Genomic DNA, 19,182 nt, shown 5'->3' on the forward strand with positions numbered 1-19,182 from the left:
TCAAAGCCATGACAGTGCTCGGACATCCCCTCCCTGGGACACCTTCCCGGAGCCCCTCCCTTCCATAACACCTGTGAGTTTCCCTACCAGTCTCTTACCACGTTTAAATTTAATCTTTATTACAATTTGCACTAACCCCTTACCGGGCTAGACTGTGAATTCTCTGAGGCCACAGTCTGCGCCTTGTTCTGTGTCCTCAGAGTCTCTCACACGGAAGATGCTAAATAAATATTTGTTGACTTTGTAGAATTCCCGTGGGCTGACAGGCGAGTGGATGAAAGGTGAGGGGGTGGAGTCTACTGTGGAAGACTTTATCAAGAACCTTGGCAGAGAGAAGGACAGAGTCATGGTTGCTGGGGGGGAGTTTTGGGCAAGGGAGGCAGTTTCAAGATGGCAGAGACTTGAGTTAAGCTTCTTTGGTTGCAAGCAATGGAAAGGAGTTTTGGGGGAGAATTAAAGGGACAGCTGACTCAGGAGGGCAGGAAGCAGGTGGTCCCAGCAGCCTGAGGTCAGGCATGGGACCTCTAGTGCTTTGTCATTTATCGGCACTTATGAGGCTCCATGCCTGGGACTTCCAAACTCTTGATTCTGGGTCTCAAGTATTCAGGTGCTAGAATCTGACTGGTCCAGCTTGAGTCAAGTATCTACTACTGTGGGGCTTCCCTGGTGGCGCAGTGGTTGAGAATCCACCTGCCAATGCAGGGGACACGGGTTTGAGCCTTGGTCCGGAAGATCCCACATGCCGCGGGGCAACTAAGTCCGTGCGCCACAACTACTGAGCCTGCGTGCCACGGCTGCTGAAGCCCGCATGCCTGAGCCCGTGCTTCACAAGAGAGGCCACCGCAATGAGAAGCCCATGCACCGCAACCAGAGACAAACCCACGCACAGCAACAAAGACCCAACAAAGCCAAAAAAAAAAAAAAAAGTATCTACTACTGGTGCAACCAGTTCTGACCAGTGGGGGCAAGCTCCTGTAGTCCACTTGTGATTTGGGGAGCCCACCTGTTTATTCCAGGTCAGTCCCAGCCAGAAAAGGGGAAGTCGTCGGGAACCAGGCAGCCACTCACATGTGTCCACCGGATGCAGTGTTAGCCTTTGAGGAAAGAGCCAGTGGAGAAAGAAAGTGATGGCTGACTAATATAGGGGGGTGCTTGAGGAAAAGGCAGGGGGTCCAGGAGGGTTGCAGTGTAGGGTCCAGGGTGCCCGCGCCAGTGATGAAGCTGAAAAGGGGGATGCCGTGCATGGGGATGGATTGCAGGGGAGAGACCCAGACGTGACTATGGTGTGGTACAGGGAACAGAGAGATTCCGGAGGTGTGACAGAGGCAGGGTCACATCTGGAAGGGATGGGGGCGGATGGCAGGGGTGGTTGGCAGAACTTTCGGCTGCTGGACGTGGGGAGTAGGGAATCAACGAAGCCACCCTGGTTTCTGACTGGCTGGCTGGGCACTTGAGGAAGAGCAGGCTTTGGGGGAGTGAGGGTTCAATGCCGGACACGGGATTTCCAGGGGAGAGATGCCTGGGGCAGCTGGATTCACAGGGCGAAGGCTGGTCTGTAGATGTGGGCTTGGGAATCATTGACAGTAGGTTCCCTGAGTCCCCGGGAGTGAATCAGATCACCAGGGAGGGGTCGGGGTAGCAGAGGCGCTGAAGTCTGAGCAGGGAAACACTGGCAGTGGAGGGTTCGTCTGCAGAGGAGCATGTGGCAGGAGAGCTTGGCGAGAAGCTGCCAGGGAGGAGGGGAGCCCAACCCCAGCCATTGTTCCTCAGTCCCAAGACAGCTGACACCCTCGCAGGCCCGGGAAGGCCCTGTGTGGGCCCCAGCCCGAGACCCCGCAGGGGAGGCTGAGTAGCAGAGCGTGTCCTGGCCTCTGAGGGAGGAGCTGCTGGGAACCCAGGTGGGTCTGTCCCCTGCCCTCATGCGTTCCCAAGGTCCACCTGGAGGGGCTGCCCTGCCTGAAGTTTGGGGCTAGGAAAGAGCTCGGCCGTCCCCATTTTCACATCTTCTAGGGGACTTGAGTCAGAACCTCTGAGGGATCCAGGAGGAGGTAAGGGCCCAACCCCAGATTGGAAGTCACTTTTCTGAGCCCAGCACCAAGAAGGGTTGGCAGGGAAGGCTTCCTCTCAGAACCAGCTGTGGGTGGCAGGAAACTTGGACCCTGAGAGCGGCCCTGCTGGATTCCCCTGAGGAATGGTTCCCACTGAGCTCCGCATGCCTGGCCCCAGGCACGAAGAGGGAGCACCACCTGGGTCCACAGGTTCAAAGGCCCGGGGATGCTGGACCTGCTGGGAGGCCTGGCCCTCCTCTGGCTTCAGACCCTGATCCCAGCCCATCTCTGCCCACGGCCCTGCACCCTGTCCTTACCCCTCAGCAGCTGGCATCACCTTCTCTTCCCAGGGAGCCCCAACCCAGACCTGACTGCAGAGGACGGCCTAGCTTCCTGGCTGCCTCATCCTGCTGCCCCCAGAGTAAGGCCACATCCATGGTCCTTGTGTGGAGGCCAAAGACAGGGGTCACACAAGCCACGGACATGAAGTTGAAGAAGCCCAGCAGAGCAGTAAACTGAGTTCAGAGCACAGACTATCTGGATTCAAATCCCAGTTCTGCCATCTACCTGCTGTGTGACCTTGGGCAAGTTACTTACCTCCTCAGCGCTCCAATTTCTTCTCAGTAAAATGAGGATGATAATAGTCCTTGCCTCACGCCGTTTTAGAGGATTGAATGAGTGCGGTGTAAAGTAGAGCCGAACAAGCATCTGCAAGTATTAGCCATGTCTGTATGGGCACCGCCGGGGCAACTGCTTCCCGGGACAGGTGACCAGTCTTAATCCTGAAGGAGGAGCTTGCCGTGCCTCCTCCTCCTCATTCTCTCCAGGCTGGGATTTGAACTTCTCTGTTTCCCAGGACTCAGGTCAGAAGATCCAGTTCAGAACAGCAAAGGACTTGAATTGGAAGTTCTGATGCCGTACAATATAAAAATCACGACAACAATAACAATAACAATACTGATGTGTTAGCACTTCCCGACAACCTCCCTGCTGGGCAGGCATCCCATTCTATAGACTGAGAAGTTGAGGCTCAAACATGTTAACTGCAACTTGCCTGCTTCACGCAGCAATAACGCCCTCATCTCACCTCTAAGTCATGATCAAACAGACCCAGCGAAGGAATCTCCTGGTAGCTGGACTTGTTCCCACCCTGCCTGGGCTGGAGCCCCTCTGCCCCGTGTGAATGGGGGCCAGGAAGTTCCAGGTTTGGGAGAGCAGGCTGTGAGGGTAGAAGTGGTATGTCCCATCCCTGGCTGGGGAGGGGACCAGAGTGGGCCGGTCTCTGCCATGCCCAAGGGCAGTCTCACATGTCCCGGGGAGCAGTCCGGAAGGCAACCCAGTCAGTGTGCAAGAACTGGGCTTGTGTTGGTCCCCCGAGGCCCGGAGGAAGCTCCTCGAGGGGGGCCTGAGGTCTCAGGTGGGGTGTGACTGGATGTGATGGAAGGACCGCCTGGACTGGAACACATTTGGCAATTTCAGGAACATGTTCTTCCAGGATCCAGCATCCAGGTGGCCCAGGAGGAACATGTGGCAGGTCTCTCTCCCTCCACCTCGCCTGCCGCCCAGTGGGAGCTTCTAGGAGATCCAGACCTCTCTGTGCCGTCTCCAACAGCTCCTCTTGTCTTTTCCCCCAACATCAGTTTAGATTACAGGGCCCTTTATGTCAGCCTCCCTCTTGCTAGTATCCTCAGCTTACCTGCCCTGTCATGTCACCATTACACACTCCAGGTGACACTCCAACCTGAGGCCTGCATCCTGCCCTCCGCGTGCTGTGGAGGAACGCCCCCCTCGCCGCCCCCCTTGCCCAGGCCGTGCTCGTGCTTCTGTTCCTGCCTGTTCTCCAGCCTCCCGTGGGCTCTCAAAGCCTTCAGCAACCTCGCTGTTTTCTTGGTCATTCTCCGCAGCAGCTCCTTAAAATGGCCTCTGCCTCACAGAGGGAGAAGTTGTCAGTTTCCTGCTACAAAACCCACAGACCTTCCTGTCCACATTCTTCCTTCTCTCCTATCAAAATAGCATTGTGAGCCCAATCCCTCCACTGTGGGCTCGATCCACCCTCCCCGCCTCCCCGCTCAGGGACTTGAAGACTGGCCTCTTCTCTGCCTTGTGTCTTCCACTTCTCTTTCAGTCATCATGGACCCATCACATCTGTCCCATCCTAAAACTCCTCCAGGTAGTTCGTTGCAAAGACCTGTGGGTCCCACCTTCTGAGCATCCGTCGAACCTGTCCTGTCTGACTCTGTCCCAGCAGCCACCCCCACCCTTGTCCGAGCCGCGTCATCTCGCATCTGGAGGTGGCATCAATCCAACTGATTTCCCTGCCTCCATTTTTACCCCTTCCAATTAATTCTAATTGTCTTAAAATACAATTCCGGCCAGGCCATCCCTCTCCTTACAATCCTTCACTGGATTCCTCTTGGCCTTAAGAAACTGTACTACCTGCTAGGGAGCCTCTGAAACCCGGGAGGGGCCCAGGGATCCCCCCAGCTTCACCCTTGCCTCTGGCCAGCTGATACTCCATGTTCCCACCACCCAAACCTTCTGTGGTTCCTCGAAGGAACCAATTCTTTTGTCTCTGGGCCCTTCTGCGATTCCTTCTTTCTGGGATTCTCTTCCCAACCTTCTTGACCAGCTGCTTCTCATCCCTCAGGGGCCAGCTGAGATGGCATTTCTGGGGCTGTTTGGTCATTTTTTTTTTTTTTTTTTCCTGCTAAGACCAATCCCAGCTTCACACTGCAGCCAGCGAGTCCCCAATCCTATTCTGCTCAGAGTACCCCCCTAATTAAAATCTTTTCATGTTTCTCAGTGTCCCGAGGACAAAGTCCAAATTCCTCAGCTGGGCTGACAAGACCGTTTGAGAGACAGGAGTAAAGGAGGCGTGATTTCGCAGGAGCAAGGTGGAGGCTTCCCACCCCACGACCCGTATTTTCTCATGGCGAGCGAGGGAGGCCAAGTCGTCTGCAGAGAGCAGTGTTGGGGGCTGTGAGGGGGTGATGTTGTGGTGTGAAGGGAATGGAGAGAACGTGAGGGCACTGTGGGAGCAGCAGCTGGCCAGGGAAACAGTGTAACTGGTAAGCTGAGTTTCAGACCTGGTTGAGGTTGGTGATGGGGAATCACAGTGACACCAGGCTGCCCGGCCGTGCAGATTTCTCTCGTAGCTGGTCGGTGTGAGGGTTTATCCACGGAGGGGATTTTGCTGGGAGGGTGGGACCAAAGGTCAGGGGGCTAAGTTGTTGAGGACTCTGTCAGGAGTGGGTGACATGATGGGTCACAGGGTCTGAGCCAGATGGGAGATGACAACAGAATGGGCTGCTTTAGAGGGACAGAGAGAGAGCAGAGGGGCCAGCGGATGACTGGTTGCCATGGGGACCAAGATGGGGCTTAGTGCACAGCTTTGAGCACACAGGCTGGAGGTGGGAGGTTGTGGGGGTCAGCTTTAGTGAATCAGGAAGTATTAGCATTTCCGCCCCACCTGGGCCTCCACCCAGCTCCTACCATCCTTCTCATGTTGTAGTTGGGTGTGTACATGCCGACTTCCACTGCCCTTTGGAATAGGTCCACGGTGTCCTCTGTGGGCACTAACCATGCTCTTCATCTGGCATCCTTCCCAGGAGAGCCTGACACGGGCCTGGCCTACAGTAGCTGCTTATCTAGACATTTTCCTGTGTAACTCTCCCCACCCCCAATTTTCTGTGTTTCTGTTTTCCTTTAGTTTCTTAAAAGAAATATCGTGAAAGAGTCTAACCCTGTCTTAGCTGAAAAGAAACAGGATTTATCCCTGTTTAACAGGAGGAAGAGGCATTCTGTGGTCCTCTAATGGCCCAGGAATTGGATGATAGTGAGAGCTCCCTCTTGGGAGCCCGGGAAGAATGAGAGTTTCTAGAGAAGACAGTGCGGGGCCTCAGGAGGGAAAGATTCAGGGCCAACAGCGGACAATGGGCTAACTTCCCTACCCTTCCCAGTTATAGGTGGGTCTCACCAAGCCGAGTCCTTCATCCGCCCATCCACACCTTACTATGTGCCCAGGCCCGTGCCAGGACCCCCCGTGGTGGAGTCACGACAATGGTGCAGCGTGGCTGGCTCGTGGGTGTGTTGAGGAAAGAGGGAGGCCTGTCGTGTTGGGGAGTCTGCACACTAGCCTGCAAAAGCAAGGCGGAACCTCGGCACCTGAGGTCTCTAACCTGGATGCTGGGTGGAGGGTGAGACCGGGACCTAGTTCAGGGTAGAGAGGAGAGGGGCTCACATTTGAATATGTGGAGTCTGAGGTGCACGGAATTCCCGGCCTGGGAATTCTCCCTCCCAGGCCTGGCAACACCCTTTCCCTCATCCATTGGCTTAGTGTTTTCTCCAGGAAACTGCCTTGATCTTGGCAAGCCGAAAGCAATTTTCTCCTGTCAGAGCCTCTGTAGCTCCACATTTAACACCTGTTAGGCAACACGTTTGTCTGGCTTCCCGGCCTCTCTTGGTGTCCCCCGTGGGGCTTTCTATAATCTTCATTTTGTGAAGCAGCCAGTGATGAAACAGTAACTGGCGCTCTTGGGCGTTCCTCCAGTGGCCCTCTGTCCTTGTCACACAGAAAGTGCCCCTGCGTCCAGAAAGGGAGAGCCCTTCCAGGGCTGACCCCAAGCAGGCAGGTACTCTCATGCCCAAGCGGGCGTCCAACACCCCTCCCGTGCCTGGAAACCCAGAGGCAGGTCAGCCGGTGCTGCAACTACACAGAACAGGATGTTCTGGTTTCAGAGGTGGGGTTAGGAGCTGCAGCCTCCAGAGAAACCAGGCAATAAAACCCCAATACTTCAGGCTTCATCTGGAACCAGCACATAAGCAAATGAGGACTCACCATCCTCCCTGCCCACAACACCCTCTCCCTGGGACCAGAGACGCACTACCTTCCTGAGGCTAGGCATCCCCTCATCCTGTCTCCCCTCAGGCTTCCTGGTACCTATGAGGAGAGACCACAGGTCTGGCTGAGGATACCTTCAAGGCACCTTAGGTCAGCCTGAGGTAGGCGCGATGTGTTCCCTTTGGGGGGGTGGCCGGGGGTGGGGAAGGGAGGGAGAGGGGAGGGGAGGTGTCTTGGCGAGATGGTGAGATAAAGACAACACCACTAATAGCAGTCACCACTTTTATTGCACATCTGCCGTGTGCCCGGTCCTTCTTTACGTAAATAATATCATTTGATCCTAACAGTTGACGACCGTGACCATGACGCTCAAGAAACCAGGGCTCAGAGAGGTTAAGCCACTTGCCCAAGGCCCCCACCTGGTGAGTGGTAGAGGGGGGACTGCAGCCCAGGCCTGTCATGCCGGAGCCTGTGTTCTGTCCACTCTATCACCATTCAGCCTCCTTGGTAAAAGGGCTCACTGGCGCGGTCTCTGGGGCAGGCAGCAGCCTCTCCTGGGGAATCCCTGACAGGTGTTACAGGGCAGAGTTGCCTTTGAGGGGTGTTAGGGATAGGGGCCAGGGATCTTCAGGGATCCCAGACCCTTCTCTGCCTAGAGGCCCCGGACACAGACAGGCAGACTGACGGTTCCACGAGCTCCAAGGAGAAGCAGTTCCCTCCTTGGGACGTGGGTGTGTGGGTGCAAATCGGCCCCTCATCACAGTCACACAGTCACTCAGAGGGCTGAGCAGTCCTGGGGACACCCATGCAGTCACTCTCCCCTTGGTGCGTGTGCACACACGTGTGTGCACGCACCCTCACTCGCGCCCGGGCACGGCTCTGTGGAGGCTGAGGCAGGTCACGGGAAGGAGGGCCCGGGCTCCGTCAGATGAGGCTGGCGATGCTGGACGTGGTCTCACGATGCTGGCCAGCGGACAACCGTCCTGAGATGCTGAAGACGCCGCCATTCCCACTGTGGTCACTGCGGGCGGAGGGGGCGGCCGCACGGGTAGGGGGACAGTGTCCGCTCACGGCCACCTGATACAGCAGCAGGCCCAGCAGCAAGAGCGCACCTGAGGCAGCCAGGGTGACGCCCACGAACAGCATGGCGGCCAGCGGCCGGGCGGGGGCAGGGGCGGCGGCCAGCCCTGCCAGCGTCAAGCCGGTGACCAGCAGCACCAGGCCGCTGAGCAGCACCACCAGGGCATCGGCCCCGCCGCCGCTGCGGAGCAGAGCCACGTGGCGGGGCTGGCGGATGCAGTTCATGTCCTGCACGGCCGAGCTCATCAGCTGCTTAACCAGGACCAGCAGGGCCAGCAGGCAGAGCACTGTGCCCACCGCCAGACGCCACTCGCCCGAGCGGCTGCTGGTGGAGGACAGCAGGGCCACGCCACCCGCCCCACAGCCCGCCACGAGGCCCACAGCCACGGCGAAGCAGAGCGCTGAGCGCCGCGGCTGCTGGGACCACCACAGCTCCACCTGCTCTGCCAGCACATCCGGCGGCAGCCCCCGGCCCGGCGGGGCCCGAGCCTCTCCCTCAGACATGGCTGATCCGGCACGAGTAAGGGCAGAGGGCCGCGTCAGGGGGCAGAGGTACGGATCATGGCCTGGAGCCCCCACTACCTGCGCGGCGGCCAGAGGCCCAGAGTCCTGTTCCTCGCACGGTCCAGGGGATGGTCACCATCACCTGCAGGGGGGAGAATCACACTTGCCATCTCCCTGGCCCACCTGCCCCTTATGGTCTCTCTTGGGAGCCTTGGGGGTGGTCCCTGGGAATCTTCCCATGTCCCCTGCAACCAACACCCCCCCAGGGAAACCTCCTCCCTAGCACTGCCCCCTCGGGAATGCCTCTCCAGAGATCTCAGGAGAGCTCCCTCCACCCAAAGCATCCTCACCCACCCAGGGAACCCCCTGCCCAGTCCCTGACCTCTCTGGCTCTGGCTGTTTCAGTTGCCTGTCCCATCCCGGCTGGCCGAGGGAGCTGGTGCCACGGTGGACGATGGGACTGGATGGAGAATCAGAGATAAAGCCTCATTCAGGATCCGACTCACATGGCCTCAGCTGTCACCGCTGGCTTCTGGGGGGAGGATTGTGGGGAGGGAGGGGGCTTATGACTTAACCCTTCTGCAACCAGCTGCCTGACCCTGAATCTTCTCTCTTTGGGCTGCGACTCCTTCTCCGCGAGTCAGGATCTGACCCCCAACACCCCATCCCACCTCACAGGCATGGCTGCTGGTTCCCAAATCCCTCTCTCTCTCAAACCCAGATCTCCCTCCCAAGCTCCAAGACCCATAGGCAATTGTCACCTTGATGTCCCACAGGCACCTCTGATGCAACGGCTTCCAACCCAAGCTCGTCATCTTACCGCAAACCCACTCCTCCTCTTGTGTCCCTCCCTTGTGCGTGTCACCTCTAAACATGTCTCCGTCCCACTCCCTGCCCTCGTCCTCCTGCTTCTGCGTTTCAACCTCCCTCCCCCCAACTTCCTCACCGGTCTTCCTGCTTCCCCCACTCTTCTCCCTCTCACCGCACTCCCATGCCATCCTCCTCCACGATTTCTCTAAAGTGGTACAAAGGGAAGGAGGGCTTTGGATTGGACCCCCAGCTGCAGTCCCTGCCACCGTGGGTATGTGGACGAGGGACCTCGCAGTGGTTCCTCATTGAACACATCCTCCAGAGGCCAGTCAGCATGACTCTCACTGGGCAAAGTATAGCAGCCCGGCCCCTGCCCTCAGGGAGCCCCAGTTTATAGCAGGTGTGTTCCTGTGATGAGTGCGGGCTGTGGGTTAGTCAGAAGAGGGGCTTGGGGGAGGTCAGAGAAGCCCCCAGTAAGTTCACCTCTTGGAGCTCAGGACCCTTATCTGAAAAGTGAGGATGATAACTTTTATCTTGAGAGGTGGGGGCATTAACATCTCCAGGTCAGAATTCCAATGGGAATAGATGCCCAGAACAGATGCTTTCTGAATAAAAGAACACAACATTCTCTCCTCCCGTCTAGGACGGGACTCCTGCTTTATATATAGGACGCAGGTCCTGGATCATTCGGGACTATGACTTCATGGCTGTACGTGGGTTACACCTCTGATGAGGTATCTGTCCTCCACGATCGCTCAGCAGGGGTTGCCCCGCACACGAGGTAGGACGGGCAGCTGCAGGTGCCCCCAAGGGAGGTGGGGGAGGGGCCGAGGGAGGGGCCCTGGAATCAGTCCCAGCATTCCCCAGGGCTGTGACTTCACGGGTCTGAAAGTGCTTGCACAGGTGTGCCGGGACCATGGAGCCAGGCTGGGGGTGGGGTGGAGGCTCTCAGGGGAAAAGCCAGTGGGAGACGGTGAATGGTGGGGGTAGGGGGGACCACGGGGCACTCACAAGAAGCCTGGAGGTGCTGGATCCGATCTGAGCAGGCAGGGCGGGCAGGTGGGGCGCTCCAGCTCTGTTTCCGGGGAGGTGCTTCACCTGCCTGACCTGCACCTGGGTGAGCTCAGGCGGGGGTGGGGGGTAGGGGGGGAGGATCAACAGGTGTTTCCAAGGCAGGGCCTGAGACGATTGGCTGACGTGGCGCTGCTCCTTCTGCTGGGCTGAGGCATTCCTGGGAAGGGAGGGGCTTCTGTCCCTTGCTGTTAGGGCACGAAGACAATTTCCAGACCCGGGCAGCAGTAGGAATGTTGTCCATCTGCCCCAGAGCCCGGACCCGAGCCCATCCCCCAGCTCCAACCCAATTTAGCTTTAGTTCCAGCCTTAAACCCAACCCCAGCCCCAGCTGCAGTTTCAAACCCTAACTAGAACTCCTAGCTCCAACCGAGGCCCCTACCCCACATCTCAGCCCCAACCCTGAATCTCAAATCCCAACCCTGACCCCCCAGCCCCATTTCTAAATCCAATTCCAGTCCCAGCCCGAGATCCCAACCCCAAATCTGGCTTGAAACCTCAGCTCCAAATGCTGGAATTAGATCTTAGATGGCAGCCTCATCCTTGGCCCCAACCTTGACCCGTGTTCCTGAATCCAGCCCCCAAATCCCGACTCCAAGCTCAAATCCTGCCTCAGCCCCACACTCCAACACCAGCTGGCCCCCAAGCCCAGCCCCAGTACCCCCATCCCTTGGCGCTTTCCCCTGGGCCGGAGCCCCACAAGCCCCTTGCCCATTCTCCTTCAAAGCCTCAGGGGCCTGACCAAGGGAGGTTTGCCCCACGTTTTGGCCCCCCTGAGGAGGCAGGATTTGAGTGCACAGGGAGGAGGGGGTAAAGGCTTTTCAGGTGGGAAACAGGAGCTCCCTAGCTTAAAACGCTTGCAGAATAAACACTTCGGGGATAAATGCCATATTCCTTCACAAGGCTCACAGAACCCCTGCTATCCACCACAGGCCAGTCATTTGCCCCTGGCCCCTGCCCTCCAGCCGGAAGGCCTGTCTTTCAGTTATGTATGCTCTGCACTGCTCTGCCCTTCCGCTTGGTTTTTGAACTCAGAGTTCTCTCTCCCTGGGATATTTACCACGCCCCACCCCCAGCCTTGGTCTGGCTAACTCAACTTCTTCAACTGAGATGTCACCTCCTCCAGGAAGCCCTCCTTGACCTCTAGGCTGGTTCAGGTTCCTCTTTGGGGCACCTATGGCCCCCATGCTTCCCCCACAACTGCTCTTACTGCATGTGCTGTGATTGCCCTATTTATTCACCTGTCATCCCCCACTAGATGTGTGGTTCCCAGTGGGTGCAGGTTTAGTGCCTGTTTTGCCAACCCTCGTGACCTCAGCAGCCAGCACTGTGCCTGGCACATGGGAAGTATGCAGTAAACGTGTTGAATGAATGAACTGTGAACTGCCAGATGTGGGGCTACGCAGGGAGCTTGTGAGATGTAGCTGGAAAGGCAAGTTTGGCTCAGGTGGCTCAGGGCCTTGAATGCCTTGGTGAGGCATTCGGACTCATCTGAGGTACTCATGGAGGGTTCTAGAGTATAATGGGGACACGGCCAGGGCTCTGCTTCTAACAAGTGAATCTGGCACCACACACTACACGATGGGCGGCGGCGGGGGGGGGGCTAGTTGGAGGTAATTGTCGGCTGGATTGAACCCCTTGTAATGCCTCCTGCTGTCTCTCCTTTTGGTGTGTATGAAATAGACAAGAAAAACAAAATCAAAGTTATCTTTCCATTATCAGCTCACAAAATAATTTTGCTGGACCTGTCCATGCTTCTCTTTGCTTTGCTCGGTGGAGATGATTGGGGGCCTGGTCATAACTCTAGAGCAGCACGGTCCAGTAGAAATATAATACGAGCCACATATGTAATTTAAAATGTAAAATCGTCTAATAATCATGTGAAAAAAGTAAAGAGAAACAGGTGAAATTAATACAGTGAAATTTTAATTTAAGCCCCAAATATTTTCATTTTAATACACAAGTGATTGAGCTCTTTCAGTCTTTTATTTCGTCTTGAAAATTCGCTGTGTATTTTATGCTTACCGTGCGTCTCAGCTCAGACTAGCCACATGTCTAAAGCTCGCCACGTGTGGCTTGCAGATCCCTCGCTAGATGGTTCTTCCCCTCAAGGAAAGATTAGGGCAGGCTGGATCTTGGGGACGAACATGTGGGTTTGCCACTTTGCAAAGCATTATAAAGGAGTTGCCTGCCCTGGGGTGAGCGAGGAAGAAGGGGCCTGGCAGGGCTCAGTGGCTTTGTATTCCTCTTGCCCCTCTGACATTTATTTTCCTCCTGGTCCCAAGGAGGGGCTGGTCCCAGCCAGACCCATACATGTCCAGCTGTCCTGGATAGAGCCAGGCAGGGGAAGTCATGAGATCCACGCCCCCCTGCCCTCCACCGGCTTCCCTTGGGGGTTTGAAGGGAAGTTTTTGGCTGGAGGGAACAAAGCCTAAAAGCTTCCAGTTTAAACATTGATTGGGTGAGACTTTGTTCTCATTCTGGGTCTTATCGAATAACTTGGAGTTAAAGTGGACAGGCAGGCTCCTCGCAGGGCTGTTGAACTCTGTCCCCAAAGCAGAGGCTGTTGAGGCAGCTCAGATGGGCGGTACTGAAGGCGGGGGAGGAGGTGGCAGTGGGCAGAGAGCCTGAGGTGTGGATTCTAACTGATCCCTTAGACCAGCGGTCCCCAACCTTTTTGGCACCAGGGACTGCTTTCGTGGAAGACGATTTTTCCACGGATTGAGGGGTGGGGCGGGGGATGGTTCCGGCGGTAATGCAAGCGATGGGGAGCGATGGGGAGCGGTGGGGAGCGGTGGGGAGCAATGGGGGGCGGTGGGGGGCGGTGGGGGGCGGTGGGGAGCGGTGGGGGGCGGTGGGGAGCGGTGGGGGGCGGTGGGGAGTGATGGGGGGCGGTGGGGAGTGATGGGGAGCGATGGGGAGTGGTGGGGAGCGGTGAGGAGCAATGGAGAGCGGTGGGGAGCAGTGGGGGGCGGTGGGGAGAGGTGGGGGGCGGTGGGGAGCGGTGGGGGGCGGTGGGGGGCGGTGGGGAGCAATGGGGGGCGGTGGGGGCGGTGGGGAGCAGTGGGGAGCGGTGGGGAGCGGTGGGGAGCAATGGGGAGAGGTGGGGGGCGGTGGGGAGCGGTGGGGGGCGGTGGGGAGCGGTGGGGGGCGGTGGGGAGTGATGGGGGGCGGTGGGGAGTGATGGGGAGCGATGGGGAGTGGTGGGGAGCGGTGAGGAGCAATGGAGAGCGGTGGGGGGCGGTGGGGGGCGGTGGGGAGCGGTGGGGAGCGGTGGGGAGCAATGGGGGGCGGTGGGGGGCGGTGGGGGGCGGTGGGGGGCGGTGGGGAGCAGCAGATGAGGCTTTGCTCGCTCTCCCATTGCTCACCTCCTGCTGTGCGGCCGGTTCCTAACAGGCCTTGGATGTGGCCTGGGGGTTGGTGACCCCTGTGTTAGATGGTGGGAGGACCCAGGAGAAGGGAGAGCTGTAGCCCAGCCTGTAGCCCAGCCTGTAGCCCAGCCTCCCTGCTTCGGCCGAGTTCCCACCTCAGGCTATTCTCCACCCGGTAGCTAGAGTGATCCTGTTATAAGGTAGAGCAGGTGAAGTCCTCCAATGGCCTGTCTTACCCAGAGAAACAGCCAGAGTCCTCCCGCCATCTCAAGGCCGTCTCTGACCTCACCCCCGCCTCGCTGTCCCTCTTCTGCTTGTGCTTGCTCAGAGCCTTTGCACTGGCTGTTCCCTCTGCCTGGAGCTCTTTCCTCCCACGTGGCTCCCTCCCTCACCTTTTTTCAGGAAGGTGCTCAAATGTCACCGCCTCAGTGAGGCTTCCTTCCTGTGTCTAAAATCACAGCCTTCCCCCTACTTCCTACCTCTCTGCCCTTCATTCTTTGATTTCCTTTATTCTCTCATGTTTCTCCTTAGCACTTGTTGCTGTCAAATATGCTATATATTCTTATCTGTCTGGAATATTGTCTGTCTACCGCCCTGGAAGACAAGCTTCATGAACGGAGTGGTTTATGCATCCTAGCTCCTAGAACAGGCCTGGCATGTAATAGGTGTTCAAGGAAGGCTTGTGAATGAAAGCATGAACAGTGGAGAGAATATTGGTTTTGGAACTAGATTGAACTTGAAGGTCCCAGTCCCAGCTCTAGCTCTGCAACCTTAGAAAAATGGCTTAAACTCCGTGTGTCCCAGTCTATTCATCTGTAAAATGGGTACAATAATACTTAGTCTAAATAGTTGGGGGGGTGATAAATAATATAATTCATCCAGCAAACATTTACTGTTTCCCTTCTCTGGACCAGGGATTGTGCAGGTGCTGGAGATGGTGGTGAGCGAAAGAGGTCCCATCCTTGCCACCCTGAAAGGCAGTTGGAGAATAAAGGGCTTAAAGCACAGGTGCAACACCAGGTCTTCAATGGCTCCAGGTCCCCTGCCCCCACCCCATGTTCCATGACTGACAGCTGCCCCAGACAGACATCTTTTGGAATATCTGCTCCACTCACAATGACCAACTTCACTACAGGGATGAATGAATCGCAGTAATCAGCATTCTATCCTGTGACCCACCCCTATGGGTACAGTTGATTGGATAGTGGTGAGCTCCAGACTCAAGCTAGGCCCCAAATATTCTCCTTGGGCAACTTAAAGTTAGACTAGAGACTCCATGTCAGCCTTGGGGCATCTACTCATGGCATGCTAAGGGTCCCCTTCTGCCAACTCACTGGCAATGGGAGGCTGGTCTATAGAGAGGCAAGAATAAGAGAGGGAGAGGGGGTTCCAGCCATGTCCCAGGTCTTAGTTCAAGTCCTTCTCGAGCTCTGGTTGTATCTCAGCCCTGAGATTCCATGACACACCAGGAGAGATCGGGGGCTTAATATTTGTTATTTGGGTATTAAAAGGGTGTCTGGCTTCTGCAAGTGGGAGAAGACAGGGACATCTGGGTTCTTAGTGCATAAAAAACCACCTCTCCTGGTATGTGTGGCTGGGCCACCCAGTATGGGGTCTAGAGGAAGAGGTGGCCCCCAGAAATGGAGGAGCAGGGCAGGGCCCTGCAGACCGAGGATGACAAGTCTAGAGAGGCGTGGAGGTAAGAGAAAGAAGGGCAGAGTTCTGCGTATAGTCCTCACACCAGGCTCTGCAGATAATGGAAGATGTGGGGGAACTCTACCAACTTTGCCATGTTCATGATTTTACTGTCACCTTCACACAGCTGTGAAAATTCTCAGAAAACCTCATTATGTTTCATAAGTAAGAAGAAAACGTAGGAGGCTTTGTCTGGTCCTGACGTGGCTGGCAGAGGAGAAGGCAGGTCAGAAGCGACAGGCAGCCCTGCCCTTGAGGTCCAGAAAGGAGCGGGGAGGGGCGTGGGATCTCTGCAGTGACAGGCAGCCCTGTGCCTGGACAGGGACTAGCAGTGGTGGCTTTGGGTGAGCAGGAGCCCCCCGGGCCTCAGGGTCCCTCTTCTCTTCCTCCCTCCCCAGCTCCCTGGCTAAGCAGAGAGTTGGACGTGATTGTGGGAGAACACCTTTATTCTGCCCGTGTCCCAGGTTCCCCAGGGCAGGAGGGAGAGGCTGGTGTGGACCGGGCTGCAGGGGCTGCAGCCCAGAGTCAGGCTGGGGACGAGAGCACCGTGCTTCTTCCGGCGTGGCTGGAGACGGCTCACCAGAGTGGGTCACTTGGTCTGCAGCTTTAAGTCTGCTTCTGCCCCCAGGAGGGAAGGCAGCCGCATCCCAGTGAAGGGGTGGGAGCCTGGGACCTGCTCTTGCTCTTGGATCTGGTCTCTGAGGCGCTGGATCTCCAGGCGCTGCATCTCAATGATTCTCCCGGTCTCTTCTTGCTCATTCAGTCTCATGGTGGGAGGCAAGCCTGGTAAGTCTTTGCCGGACACTGTAGGGGACAGAGCAGGACTAGTGTGGGCCTGTTACTGGGCTGCTGCAAAGCTTATCCTCCCTTCCCCCTCTAACCTCCATCCCCGCACACATTTATGCAGCACCTGCTCTGGGGTAGACACTCCAACCCAGATGCTAGGGAGATGGAGATGAGCCATTTCACTGTCTAGCAGAGAAGGAGAAACGAAGAGACATGCTTTGGAGCGATAAGGCAAATGCTAAACCTGACCTCAGCCCGGCCCCTCTCCTGAGCCCCCTCCATTGGGGGCTGCTCAGTCCCCACACCCCAAGCAGAGTGGCACTCTCCTATTGACCCGGGTTGGCCTCCAAGCTGCCAGTCCTCCTCCTCACGTAAACCTGCTCCCGGAGACCCCTCTCTAGCCCTCCTGCTGTGGCCACTCACTCATGTTCCCTGAGGACGCCCCTCGAGACTCTCAGCCATCCTCCTGTCTCAGTGCTGTCCTGGGTGATGCTGGTGTCCACGAGGGTGCACGGCTCACCCCACTCCCCGGCCTCACGAGGCTAAACTCTCAGCATTAATTGTTTGGCCTGCACGTCAGCTCCACACCCACTCTGTGGCTTCCCCTCCCTTGCCACGCCCAGGATCTTTCACTCTAGTGTTCCATTCACCACTTCTTAGACTGAATTTAGACCTCATCTTCCTGGACAACTCCATTTTTTACCTACTAAATGGGTTCCTCTTAGATTCACTCCTTTTCTGACCAGGTAGACCCACAGTGAGTTTCTTCTCCCATCTAGATGCCTCATCCCTCTGCCCCAGGTTCCCTGCCCAGCCTACATCCAAGATAATCTGAGCATCCAGGTCGCCACTTTCACATCTGGCCTGCTGTGCGCTACCGATAAAGGTAACACACGAGATTCAAGTTCTTGGTTTCCAACCCCAGACGGACTTTATGTCCATAGTCAGCAAACTCTCATTCCCCACAGAAGCACTTAGGAACTTCAATCTTTACTCCAACTCCTCTGCCCTACTTAGAAAAAAAAATTGTGGTAAAATCTATATAGCATTTACTAACTTAACCATTAAAAAAAAATTTATGTACTTATTTATTTATTTGGCCGCACGGGTCTTAGTTGCAGCACTCGGGATCTTCGTTGCTGCGTGTGGGATCTTTTAGTTGTGGCATGCGAACTCTTAGTTGTGGCATGTGGGATCTCTAGTTGTGGCATGCGAACTCTTAGTTGCGGCATGTGGGATCTTTAGTTGCGGCATGAGAACTCTTAGTTGCGGCATGTCGGATCTAGTTCCCTGACCAGGGATCGAACCTGGGCCCCCTGCATTGGGAGCGCAGAGTCTTAGCGACCAGACCACCAGGGAAGTCCCTTAACCATTTTTAAGTGTATGGTTTAGTAGTGTTAAGTACATTCACATTGTTGTGCAACTAATCTCCAGAACTCTTCTCATCTCGAAAAACTCAAACCCCATCCCCATTAAACAGCTCCCCAGTCCCCCCACCCCCAGCCCCTGGTAGCCACCATTCTGTGTTCTGTCTTTATGAATTTGATGACTCTAGGTATCTCAGATAAGTGGAATCATACAGTATTTGTCCTTTTGTGTCTGGCTTAGCATAATGTCCTTAAGGCTCATCTATGTTGTATCATATGTCAGAATTTCCTTCCTTTTTAAGGTTGAATAATATTTCATTGCATATATAGACCACATTTTGTTTATCCATTCATCTATTGTTGGAAATTTGGGTTGCTTCCACCTTTTGGCTACTGTGAATAATGTTGCTATGAACATGAGTGTACAAATATCCTCTTTGAGACCCTGCTTTCACTTCTTTTGGGTATAAACCCAGAAGTGCAATTTCTGGTTCATATGGTAACTCTGTTATTAATTTTTTGAGGAAACACCTTACTGTTTTCCATAGTGGCTGTACTGTTTTACATTCCAATCAGCAGTGCACCAGGGTTCCAATTTCTCCAGACCCTTGTCAACACTCGTTACTTTCTGGGTTTTTTGTTTGTTTTTTCTTTTTGGTTTGGTTTATTTTGACAGTAGCCATCCTAATGAGTGTGACACAGTATCTCATTGTGGCTTTGATTTCATTTCCCTAATTGTTAGTAATACTGAGCATTTTTCATGTGCTTCTTGGCCATCTGTGTATCTTCTTGGAGAAGTGTCTATAGTCCTTTGCCCATTTTTAAATCAGGTTTGTTTGTTTGTTTGTTTTGGAGTTGTAGGAGTTCTTTATATATTCTGGACATTGACCCCTTATTAGCTGTATGATTTCTCTCATTCCCTAGGTTGCCTTTTCACTCTGTTGATTGTGTTCTTTGATGCACAGAAGTTTTAAATTTTGACAGTCTAATTTATTATATATTTTCTTTTGTTGCCTGTGCTTTTGATATCATATCCAAGAAGTTATTGCCAAATCCATCCTCTCCTCTTCCCTTAATGGATGACATTGCCACCGTCTTCACTGAGGAACGGTGTCCCCAACTCCCTCACCACAGTCAATCTTCTCTCAGTGGAAGAGGGTTCTCTTTCTTATCTGCTGCCAACCCCTTCCCTGGAGGAAAAACTAGAAAAGAACAGACGATGGTGGCCAAGGAAGAGAGTATTTTAAAGAGGAAGTGGTCAGCAGTGGCCAGTGGCCAGCTTGCCTTGGCCTCTAATTGACCTGATGGGGCCAGCATTCAGAGTACTCAACTTATCCCATCCTTCCCAGGAGAAGTCTGGATCCTTCTCTGTCTGCCTTTGCTCCTTGCCTCTTCTCCTTTACTGCAATTTCTAGACTCTTGATCTTTCTAGGCTCTTGATTTCTTCTCTTTTCTAGGTCTTGACCCTTCATCCACCTTCTGCTACTGGTTGTCCCTGGTAGCCATCTCCTCAGTCAAGCTGTGGCCTAGCCATGGAGCCCTGGGAAAAGTAGCACCCCTGGGAAGGTATAGCACACAAAAGCCTACCAGCCCATCCACCTACCAGCCCA

The 19,182-nt window shown here is 55.3% G+C and overlaps 2 protein-coding genes across 2 annotated transcripts in view; both read right to left on the reverse strand.

The window, feature by feature from the left end:
* Positions 1 to 7,786: 7,786 nt before the first annotated feature.
* Positions 7,787 to 8,974, reverse strand: TMEM125 (transmembrane protein 125). Its single transcript, XM_082861182.1, has 2 exons — positions 8,855 to 8,974; positions 7,787 to 8,614 (listed from the first exon to the last, which is right to left on the reverse strand). The coding sequence occupies exon 2, from the start codon at positions 8,470 to 8,472 to the stop codon at positions 7,813 to 7,815; it is 660 nt and encodes a 219-aa protein (XP_082717308.1). The 5' UTR covers positions 8,473 to 8,614; positions 8,855 to 8,974; the 3' UTR covers positions 7,787 to 7,812.
* Positions 8,975 to 16,008: 7,034 nt separating this feature from the next.
* The window catches only part of CFAP57 (cilia and flagella associated protein 57), a gene marked incomplete at both ends in the record, with an annotated part of 76,980 nt that continues 73,806 nt past the window's right edge, over positions 16,009 to 19,182 (reverse strand). Inside the window, one exon of the mRNA XM_082834377.1 lies at positions 16,009 to 16,223. Coding sequence (XP_082690503.1) covers positions 16,009 to 16,223 — 215 coding nt within the window. The remainder of the gene's footprint in view (positions 16,224 to 19,182) is intronic.

Source organism: Leucopleurus acutus (assembly GCF_964270905.1).
Source record: "Leucopleurus acutus genome assembly, chromosome: 2".
Lineage (NCBI taxonomy): Eukaryota > Metazoa > Chordata > Mammalia > Artiodactyla > Delphinidae > Leucopleurus > Leucopleurus acutus.